This window comes from Cebus imitator, unplaced genomic scaffold, assembly GCF_001604975.1.
Source record: "Cebus imitator isolate Cc_AM_T3 unplaced genomic scaffold, Cebus_imitator-1.0 Scaffold41, whole genome shotgun sequence".
NCBI classification, from domain to species: Eukaryota; Metazoa; Chordata; class Mammalia; order Primates; family Cebidae; genus Cebus; species Cebus imitator.
This window is the reverse complement of record NW_016107356.1, coordinates 3,947,325-3,959,177: the sequence shown is the minus strand read 5'-3', so window position 1 is coordinate 3,959,177 and position 11,853 is coordinate 3,947,325. Positions and strand designations below refer to the sequence as shown.

General features: G+C 38.6%; 1 protein-coding gene across 8 annotated transcripts in view; it reads right to left on the bottom strand.

Moving 5' to 3' along the window:
- The window catches only part of ITSN1 (intersectin 1), a 243,004-nt gene that overhangs the window by 120,499 nt on the left and 110,652 nt on the right, over window positions 1–11,853 (bottom strand). For all 8 annotated transcript variants that reach the window (XM_017526161.2, XM_017526162.2, XM_017526163.2 and 5 more), the window contains exons 11-14: window positions 10,414–10,529; window positions 6,546–6,808; window positions 4,309–4,458; window positions 4,078–4,218 (exon numbers count right to left, since the gene is read on the bottom strand). In XM_017526161.2, coding sequence (XP_017381650.1) covers window positions 4,078–4,218; window positions 4,309–4,458; window positions 6,546–6,808; window positions 10,414–10,529 — 670 coding nt within the window. The remainder of the gene's footprint in view (window positions 1–4,077; window positions 4,219–4,308; window positions 4,459–6,545; window positions 6,809–10,413; window positions 10,530–11,853) is intronic.

Here is an 11,853-nt window from a genome sequence, read left to right as displayed (position 1 = left end):
AAAACAAAACAAAACAAAACAAAACAAAACAAAACAAAACAAAACAACGATTCAAAGAGAAGAAGAAAATCAGAATAGTCCTACACCTACTGAATAATTTTTTTTTCTTTTTTCTTCACAGCAACATCTAGACTACTGAATAAATTTTATAATTAAGTCTTACCACAAAGAAAGCTACAGGCCCAAAAGGCTTCACTGGTGAATGCCACCAAAATTTAAGAAGAAATGCAAATTCAGGCCGGGCACGGTGGCTCACGCCTGTAATCCAAGCACTTTGGAGGCCAAGGCGGGCGGATCACCTGAGGTTGGGAGTTCAAGACCAGCCTGACCAACATGATGAAACCCCGTCTTTTAAAAAAAAAAGAAGAAGAAGAAGAAATGCTAATTCAACACAAACATTTTTAGAAAACAGAGGAGGAAGGAATACTTTCCAACCATTTTCTGAAGTCAGCATTACCCTGATATCAAAACTAAACAAGGATATTACAAGAAAACAAAAAACCATTATCTCTATTGAATTCAAATAAAAAGATCCTTAATAACATAATAGGAAATGGAATGTAGTAAAATATTTTAATAAAGGGTAGTATAGCATGACCAAGTGTAGTTTATCCCAAGAATGGAAGGCTGATTTGACATTCAAATTGTAATCCATGTAAATCATTGTATAAACAAAATAAGAAAGAAAAAACACATACTTATCACAATAGGTGCAGGAAAAAACATATGATCTAATTCAATACGCATTCATCATAAAAACCCTCAGCAAAAAGGGAAGTCCATCAACCTGATAAAAGGTGTTTACAAGAACCCTGGTTAAAACCATACTCAATGGTGACATGGCTTTCCTTCAGAGGCGGAAAGAGGCTCTCCCCACTTGAGAGAAGTTCAACTGATAACTGAATAAATATGTTCAGCTGATTTTCAACAAACTACCAAGGTAACTCAATGGGAGAAAGGCCAGTGTTTCTAATAAATGGTGCTAGAGAAACTGAGTATCAGTACGTAAAAAAAATACAGTATGGGAGGTTCTGGTCAACAAAGACACATTAGGAAAGTTAAGCTATCACAGATATAAGGTCAATATACAACAATAAATTCTATTTCCATTTACTGGCACCAAACAACTAAAAACTAAAACAAAAATATGCAATAATATATAATAGCATCAAAAGCCACAAAATACTTAGGGATAAACTTCACAAAGTATCTATAAAAGTTGGACACAAAACATTGCTGAGGCCGGGCATGGTGGCTCAAGCCTGTAATCCCAGCACTTTGGGAGGCTGAGGTGGGTGGATCACGAGGTCAAGAGATCGAGACCATCCTGGTCAACATAGTGAAACCCCGTCTCTACTAAAAATACAAAAAACATTAGCTGGGCATGGTGGCGCGTGCCTGTAATCCCAGCTACTCAGGAGGTTGAGGCAGGAGAATTGCCCGAACCCAGGAGGCGGAGGTTGCGGTGAGTCGAGATCGCGCCATTGCACTCCAGCCTGGGTAACAAGAGCGAAACTCTGTCTCAAAAAAAAAAAAACAAAACACATTTTTGAGAGAAATTTATAACAACCTAAATAGAGATTTATGCCATAGATTTACTATTGCTAAGATGTCAGATCTTCCCAAATTGATTTATAAATTCAATGGAATTCCAACAAAATTCCAAGCATTTTCGTAAAAACTGATAAGCTGATTCTAAAACTTATATGGAGATGTTAAAGACCTAGAATAACTAACTGAAAACAATTCTGAAAAAGAAGAGTAACAGAGAATTCATACCACTTGAATTCAGCCATTAGGTATCAACAGGGTGAGAGACTGGTAAAGGACAGATAGCTCAAAAGAACAGAACAGAGTCCAGAATAGACCATTACAAATATATTCAACTGATTTTCAACAAGCTACCAAGGTAACTCAATGGGAGAAATGCCAGTGTTTTTAATAAATGGTGCTAGAACAACTGAGTAACAGTATGTAAAAAAAAAAAAACCTCAACCATTACCTTATACTACATGCAAAAATCAACTTGAAATGGCTCATAGACCTAAACATAAGATATAACTATGAAACTTAAAAGACAAAATTTATAAAAACTTATAAAACTTATTTTTTAAATAAAAAAAGTAAAAACTTCTGGAAGAAAATAAAATATTTGCAATCATGGGGTAGTCAAAGATTTCTCATAGAACATAAAAAGCATAAACACCGAAAGAAAAAAATGGTAAACTGAGTTTTTCAAAATTTAAAACTTCTGCCCTTTTAAAAATACCATTACAAAAATTAAACGTAAGCCACAGATTGGGAGAAAATATTTGCAAAATATGTACCTGACAAATGACTTGTTAAGAATATAAAAGAACTTATACAAGTAAATAATTAGACAAACAGCCCAATAAAAAATGGGCAAAAGATTTATTCAGACACTTCAACAAAGATATGTATACAGTAAAAGATACTTGTCAATAAACATGTAAGATAATGCCCAACATCATTAGCCTTCAGGAAAATACAAATTAATAATCAAAATGTAAAATGGTATAAACTCTTTGCAAACAGTTTGACAGCATTCTTTCTTTTCATTTTTCTCTTTTTTTCTCTTCTCTCTCTGTCTCCCCCTCCCTCCCTTTTTTTTTTTGGACAGGGTCTTGTTCTGTGGCCCAGGTTGTCAGTGGCTCAATCATAGCTCACTGCAGCCTTGATCTCCTAGGCTCAAGTGGTTCTCCTGCCTCAGATGCCTGAGTAGCTGGTATTACAGGTGAATGCCCCCATGCCAGCTAATTTTTAATTTTTTTTTTTGTAGAAATAGAGTCTCACTATGTTGCCCAGGCTAATCTCAAACTTATGCACTCACGTGATTCTCCTACCTTGGCCTCTCAAAGTATGAGGATTACAGGTGTGAGCCACTGCACCCAGCTTGACAGTTCCTTATGGGGTTAAGTATACACTTATAAGACACAGTAGTTCCGCTCCTAAAAGTTTACCCAAGAGAAATAAACCATTTCCACATAAAGACTTGTACATAAATGCTCACTGCAGTTTTATTCATAAAAGTTCCACACTGGAAAAAACCTGAATATCAACCAATAGGTGAATGGACATATAAGGAAATACTATTCAGTGATGAAAAGAAACAAAGGAGTCATTCACTCAAAAACACGGATACATCTCAAAAACATCATGCTGAGAAAAAAAAGCCTGACGTGAAAAGGTCACAAACAAATATGATAATCTGAAGACAATATTTACATGAATTTGATGCCCCTATAGTTCAGCACTTGATACCAAACCAAGTGATATTATAACAACTTTGGATAGGCTTTGAAATTTAGACAGAACTACTAATAGTACTCTGTGTGTCTCCAACTATTTACTATACATATAGCTCTCAGTTGACCCCCTAAAATACGTAAGTGTACTTATTTACTGTAATTATCACAGTAAAGCCAAAGTCCTGTTGGTGGACTACAGGTTCTGTGTGATCCAGCTCCAGCCTGCTCTAGTAAGTAGTATCCTGGCATCTCAAGAGTCCTGCTATGGCCTCAGGACTTTGGCACTCCTATTTCCCTGCCTAGATCTTGCTCTGCCAGATACCCACATGGCTTAGCCTATCATTAATTTCAAGTCTCTGCTCAAATGTCACTATCCAGAAAGATCTGTCTTGACTACCTTAGTTAAAATCACAACCTTTTCTATCCCCAGGACTCTCTATTCCCTTCTCTACTCACTCTCTGTAGCACTTTTCATCTTCTAATACAGTACACGCTTTATCTTGTTAGTCTCTGTTCCTCCTGCAAACAGAGGGTAAGCTCCCAGAAGGCAGAGTATCTGTCCCTGCTGTTCACTGCTATAGCCTCAGAAGCTGCAAGAGCACCTGGTCCGCAGCAGTGCTCAGTAAACCTTCGCTGAGTTTGTCTCTTTGACAGGCTACGCTTCACACAAGGACCCTGTCTACCTCATATTTGCTTCCCAGTGCCTAGTACAAGATAGTTGCTTAATGTTTACTGAATAAATAAATGAAATGAATTAGAGAAAAGTATGCCAGTTTAATAGCTTTTAAAAAGAGGCGTATTTCTTCACCTGCAGTTGTTGCTGTAGATGGGTGATTTCGGCAATTCTCAACTCTCTAGATTTGTTTGTGCTCTCAATTTCTTGCCTCTGGGTAGACAATCGACATCTGATATCTTGAAGTTTCCCTTCTAGTTGATGCTTTTTATCGTTCTTTTAACAAATGAAAGATAATAAAAATTATTACTGTTTTTAATGGTTCCATCTTAGTATATTTCCAAAGTATAACCAAACTTCACTCACTAGAGCTTCTAGTTCAAATTCCAAAGTCTTTTTCTTTGCTTTCAGTACAACTATGTCCTCTTGTTCTTTGTTTCTTTGATTTAGTAGTTCTTGCCTTCGATTCCGTTCCCACTCAAGTTGTCGTTGCCTTTCAAGTTCCCGTTTTGCAGCCTGTGACATTTACAAAGAGACAAATTATTAATGTTTCAGTTCTTACATTACACAATGTCTCTTCAGAAAAGCGGCATCTAGTAAGTCTTTCCTTTTAGGGATGAAATGTTAAACATTGTAAGAAATCACATTACAAAGCCAAAAATAATTTATAAAAATGCAGTATTCTTTCTATGGAAATAAAGGGAATATATAGAACTAGCTATTATATTTGCATAAGAAGAGAACTGACAGAATCATTTTTCCATTAGAATTCCATTCTTTATGTCTTCAAGAATGCTTGATGTGCTAACTAGAAGTTCTACTTATTTACTGACACATCGAGAAGGAAAATTTCACCTAGTGAAATCAAACTAAAACACACCTGAACAAAAACAAACAAAACTTGATTTTATTCCACCAAAGGAGAAATTATTATTTAATTCATTTTAAAAGTCTGTGACTCCCCACTTCCTAATCATTCATTTCCTTTTTACCACAAAAGCTTTAGCTCTCTCCAGCACCGGCTCTGAGGACTGTTAGATAGAGTACATATCAGAGCACCTGACAGTCTATCAGAATTGCCTCTGACTCATGGGTCTTCCAACTACACCTGGCAATGTACACCTGGTAAATGTCTATTAATAATTTTGAATAAATACTCTAGAATCTTTTTTTTGTACGTCAAAGAAAAGTTTGCCTATCTTTGCTTGTCCATTCTGAAAATTAAAATTTTGTTAATATCTGTCGGAACAAAAGGGAGTTATGGCTAAAAGTTTTCTTTCTTTTGAGACAGGGTCTTGCTCCGTTACCCAGGCTAGAATGCACTGGCTTCCAACTCCTGGCCTCAAGTGATCTTTCCTCATTCTCCCAAAGTGCTGGGATTACAGGCTTGAGGCATGGCACTCAGGCTATTCTTTAATAACGAAAAATTCCTCATTTTTATATTTCATTCACATGAGAGAACCATGTGTTGCTTCTGCAGTAACATACTAAAACTGGAAAGAGAGATAAGATTGGCTTAGCCCCTTTCCAGGTATGCGGCTAAATTTATGAAGACTTCCATAGAATATAGGATGTCCCAGAAATATTTTTGAAAGAGTTTAAAAAGAAGGTTGCAGAACAATGTAATTGGCATGACACAATTACAGTGGTGTTTAAAAAATTATACAACCTGGCTGGGCATGTGGCTCATGCCTGTAATTCAGGACTTTGGAAGGCCAAGGTGGGCAGATCACAAGGTCAGGAGCCCAGCCTGGTCAACACATGGTGAAACCCCATCTCTACTAAAAATACAAAAAAAAAAAATTAGCCGGGTGTGGTGGCGAGTGCCTGTAATCCCAGCTACTTGGGAGGCTGAGGCAGGAGAATCACTTGAATCCGGGAGGTGGAGGTTGCAGTGAGCTGATATTGCGTCACTGCACTCCAGCCTGGGCAAAAGCACAAGACTCTGTCTCAAAAAATAAATATATGTATACACACAATCCTTACACTCTCCATCATAAAAATATTTATATTTTAATATATATTTATACAGAAAAAACAGTCCGGAAAAACACCGTTATCAGTGATTTGTTACAAAACTGTATCATCAAAAACTTGTACATTAATGTTCATAACAGCATTGTTTGTAATAGCCACAACGACCATCAACCGAGGAATTAAAACACGTGAATTAAATGGTATATCCATATAATGAAATATTACTCAGCCATAAACAGGAATAAAGGACTGATTCATTTTACAATGTAGATGAACTTTGAAAACATAATGTTAAGTGAAAGTCAGAAGCAAAAGGCCATGTATTGATGATTCCTTTTATAAAAAAATGTCCTGAAGAGGTAAATCTAGAAAGATAGAAAGTAAATTAATGATAGACAGGAGTTGGAGGGAGAAAGAAATGGCCAGTAGCTGCTTAATGGGTAGGAGCTAGGGTGATGAAAATGTTCTGGAATTAAACTAGGACAGTGGTTGCATAACTTTGGGAATATACTAAAACCACTGAATTATAAAAAGAAAGACAAAGATTGCATGAACAGATCACTTGGATATTCTGAAAGGGGGTGATCACACACTAACTTGGGGTGGCTCCACTCTGGCCTGCTTACCTCTCGCCTCTCAATTTCCTTCCTCCTCTCCTCCTCTCTCTGCCGTTCTAGCTCCCGCTGCTTTTCCAGTTGCTTCTCCAGCTCCAGTTGTCTTTTGCGCTCTTGCTCCTGGCGCTCACGTTCTTTCCTCTCCTGCTCCGCCCGCTCCAGCTGAGCCAGGCGCTCCTGCTCTTTGCGCTGCTGCTCCAGGAGAGCTTGCCTTCGTTTCTCCAGTTCCAGGTTGCCACGTTCAAAGTTCTCCCGCTTCTTATCTTCAAACGTTACTTCAGACAAGGAACACAGCAACTATGAAAACTCATGATCTTCAACACACTCTTTTCAAAGGAAAACTCACTAGTGTATTTGAAACCTGTAGTACAAACCCAGGCCCAGAACTGTCTAAGCTTCTGCGCCCTTGATAATGAGCACAAAGAAAATGCCCTTTGCACAATCTCTCTGCTTATATACTCTCTCCTCCACACCAAACACTGTTTCTAAAAGATCCTTCTCTAGCAGTTCTATATCACCACCCAGACTCCTTTCTTTCCCTGTTACTCCATCCTTTCCCTTCTTCCCATGAGCTTGCCCTAGCAATTAATCCCCACTCTTTTGGACCATGAGTCTCTGACTCTCTCCCTTCTTCTCATTGCCTTATAACTGTGCTGATGAGTCCTCTAATCTAACAAGATTTCTCAAAGCAGAGCAAAAAGTGAGCATTCCGCTTTTCACACTGAAGAACAAGCTATGCCCTGATTCTTATGGAGATCACAGTCAGTCAACAATTTTTTCTAACTCATTATTCAGTTTCCTTCTTTGACACATCAATTATAAATTTAGAATACTCAGTTCTATCATTTTTTTTCTAATATTTTGTTTATGTCCATTTTATTCCTTCATTTTCTATAATCCCATCATTACTATCCTCAGCAGTGTCTATTTCATTTCCATGTTGGCCTCACGCAATCCTCCTTGGTACCAATCCCAGCCACAGGAGCATTCATTGCTGGCCTGTGCAGGATGCCAGGCCTTGGGACATGTCTAGGAACCATCGCTTCTCCCTCTGCCTTGAGACCTGTAGCTGTGAGCATCCTTCTTTGGCTTCTTCCCACATTCCTGTTTGGACTTCACTGCTTTTGACAGACTTTCTTCACGTACTGTGTAGTCAGTGATTAGACATCAAAGAGCGCAAGTATGTTTTGGTTTCCTTGCTCTTATACCTTTGGTGATTTCAGAGGAGGCGATATCCTCTACTCTGATATCTTAAAATTCAAACTCCAGGCCAGGTGCAGTGGCTCACACCTGTAATCCCAGTACTTTGGGAGGCCAAGTCGAGCAAATCACTTGAGGTCTGGAGTTTGATACCAGCCTGGCCAACATGGTGAAACCCCGTCTCTACTAAAAATACAAAAAAACTCGCCGGGCATGGTGGCAGGCACCTGTAATCCCAGCTACTTGGGAGACCAAGGCAGGAGAATTGCTTGAACCCAGGAGGCAGACATTGTGGTGAGCTGAGATCATACCACTGCACTCCACAAGAGCAGACTCCATTCCAAAAGAAAAAAATTCAAAGTCCCACCACAGAAAGGGATGATGTAATGATACATGCTGCAAGGTGGATGAATCTCAAAAATATTGTGCTAAGTGAAATAAGTCGGACATAAAAGGTCATATATGCTTCCATTTGTATGAAATATCCACAATAGGTAAATCCCAGAAAGCAGATTGGTGGTTGCCAGGTGCTGGAGGGAACGGAAGGATGGGGAGCGATGGATATGGAGTTTTATTTTGGGGTGAGGAAAGTATCTTGGAAAAAGATAGAGGTTGTGGCTGCAAGACACTGTGAGTTCACGAAATGCCATTGTTAGGAACTGAATGTTTGTGTCCCCCCGACCAAAATTCATATACTGAAGCCCTAATTACCCTAATGTGATATTTGGAGATAGAGCCTTTGTAGAGTTAAGATTAGTAGTAAGGGTGGGGGCCCTTATGATGAATTAATATCCTTATAAAAAGATGGGGTCAGAGATGGGGGAAGAGAGAGAGAGAGAGAGAGAGAGAGAGAGAGACAGAGAGAGAGAAAGGAGAGAAAGAGATCTGTCTCTCCAAGGAAAAGCCATGTAAGCAAAAGAAGTGAAAGCTGCTGTCTGCATGTAGGAAGAGGGCCCTCACCAGGAACCAAATCTGTATACCTTGATCTTGGACTTCCAGCCTCCAGAATGTTAAGAGATAAATTCCCACTGTTTAAGCCACTAGTCTATGTTATTTTGTTATGGCAGTCCAAGCAGACTACGACAGCCACTGAACTGTACATTTTGTATTATGTAAATTTCATCTCAATTTTAAAAACTCTCCAAGTCTCTATACATCTTTTTAATTCCAGTATCTGGCGATATTCCTAGTACGTAGGAGGCATATAATAAACGGCTATTGAAAGAATGAATGCACAAATGAAATCTCTGATAATGTTGCTTCCTGTTCAAAATTTTAAATGTCTACTAAAAACAGAAAAAGAAAATTCTGCATTCCAAGCATTCCTGTCCTATCTGCCATTGAGACTTCATTCTCATTGTTATAAAAACCTGAAATATTCCTCACTTCTACTTGTGGTGAACCTACTCATCTTCAAGTCTCAACTCAACTGTGACCTCTTCCACAGACATTTAATTCCTCATGTCTTTCCCACTCTACACCAACCAACCATAAGTGAGGTCTGTTGTGCATCTGTAACACTCTCCAGGAATTCATCCCACTCAAGTGCTGCTTAAGTGATTGCTTATATGGGTGTCTTCAATCCTCTTATATGTTTTAATGTTTCTAGAGAGTATGAACCATGTATTATTAACATGTAGTCTTTGCTCAACACGCAGCCTTGCACATAGAATACGTGCAATGAGTATTTCATCATTGAACAGAAGGGTAATTTAGTTTAGACAATAAACTGGGACAAGTGTTCTTACCAGACCAATTAACTGCTGATCATCTTAAATGCAGCAAAACGACACTGACAAAGTCATGAAAGCACTCCATAATAAATTTCATTTGCTTCTTAGTTATCTTTATAATCTCATTAATAATTCATAGCCACCTTAGAATATTTTAATAGTATGCTGGATTTATCATTGTAAATGAGGACTATTTAAAATACGTTCAGGCCAAGTGCAATGACTCTCGCCTGTAATCCCAGCACTTTGGGAGGCCAAGATGGGTGGATCTCTTGAGGTCAGGAGTTTGAGACCAGCTTGGCCAACATGATGAAACTCTGTCTCTGCCAGAAATACAAAAATTAGCCAGGCATGGTGACACATTCCTGTAATCTCAACAACTCCACAGGCTGAGTCAGGAGAATCACTTGAACATGGGAGACAGAGGACCAAGTTAGCTAGACTGCACCACCGCACTCTCGACAAAGTGAGACTCCATCTCAAAAAAATAAAATAAATAAAATAGGTTCACATTAAATTTAAAATAGGTTCCTGTGATTAAGGAGTTTCCAATTCTCTTATAACAACACGAGAAAATAACAGTAGGTGATTTCACTTTCTATTTCTGCACTGGTGGTATTAAGTAATCACCTTAATACTCATCAATTTTTGATGCTGTACATTCTATGGATATGATTTACATAATTTTCGTTTAGCAGTTTGCAATCAGATTTCAAGTTAAAAGTTAGAACAACAGTGCATTAGCAGAGTGCATAATTTTCTTACTTCTCTATCCAGACCCACATCCAAAAGCTTAATTAACAATGTCTCTGACTAAGGTCAGTTAAGGAACAAGGTAAAAATGTCAAAAGCTAAATTTATGTTTACCTATATCTTTGTCTTAGAGATAGGAAATTTCTAATTTAGTTTAATCTAAATGATTTAACTCAATGTAAAGGCTGCCTTACCAGGTAATTTCTTTTCTAATTGTTGCTGTTCATCTTCTAAAACTGGTTCCTCTGGTAGCCTCTGATCTACAGATGTTGAGCTTATGACAGATATACCACTGCCAGATCGAACTCTTCTGCAATTGTGGGGAAAAAGAAAAAGATAAATGGATTCACATTTTTCTTTGTCTGGGTGGAGCTGGACAAACTATAAAGAAGAATTTTTAAAGATTTTACCATACCATGGAGCAAACTTCATTTATAGTATGGAAAAGATAAAGATTTTGTCTTCTCTATTTACAAAGAGCTTTTTCAAGAATATTTGAATGTCATCAGACTCTGAGTGCCAAGCTTGTTTAAGAATCACCACCAAAACTGGGATAATTCCAAAGGATAAAAGTAGTTAATACTCATAAAGTGGTAAGAACAAAGCCTGGGACAGGGTGAGCACTAAGTGGGAGCTGCTATTTCCACTGCCCTCTCAAGTGACCTTAAGTTCCTCCAAGGGAACTTCAGCAGCTCAGCTCACTGGGAGCACCTCTCTTCCCTTTCCAGTCTCTCCATTTCATCCCTTAAGAAACACATGCAATGTCTGTACTTTATAGTTCATAAAACAAATCACTTCGTTTACTAATTTCTTTCACTTTAAACTTTTAACTTTGCTGTGTTTAAACAGTCTCCCAATCCTTTTTCTGCATTTATTATCGACTTCTAATGCTGCAGTTGTGGGATTTCATAGGTAAAATGCCTCACCTACCTGTTGCTTCCTACACAGTCACAGTTTCCTCAGCTTGTTCCTGAACCACGTGTATGCTGACAGTAATGGTTCTGTTTGTCTTCATCTAAAGGGAATTTTGGCCAGGTGTAGTGGCTCACGCCTATAATCCAAGCACTTTGGGAGGCCAAGGCGGGCAGGTTACCTGAGGTCTGGAGTTCGAGACCAGCCTGACCAACGCAGAGAAACCCCGTCTCTACTAAAAATACAAAATTAGCCGGGCGTGGTGGCACATGCTTGTAATCCCAGCTACTCAGGAGGCTGAGGCAGGAGAATTGCTTGAACCCAGGAGGTGGAGGTTGTGGTGAGCAGATATTGCACCAGTGCACTCCAGCCTGGGCAACAAGAGCAAAACTCCACCTCAAAAAAATTAAAAATAAAGGGGATTTTGCCCCAATCTTTCCTGCAGTTTGAGGACTCAGGACAGAAATCCTAATCTTTGTGTTTTTCATTCTTCTTCATACTTGTAAGATCTCATATTCAGTTTTTACGTTCAAAGTCAGGAGACAGAACTGTCCTGGACAGTACGTGGGTGCATGCATGGATGTAAGTGTGGATGCCAGTCATAATACTGGACCTCAGGAGACACTCTTGACATCTTTACTGAGGCTGTTTCAGTCCAGGATAATTTTCTTTAATTGCCTTCCTGATTATAATTTCTACATTGCTAGCAGCTTTTGTTACTA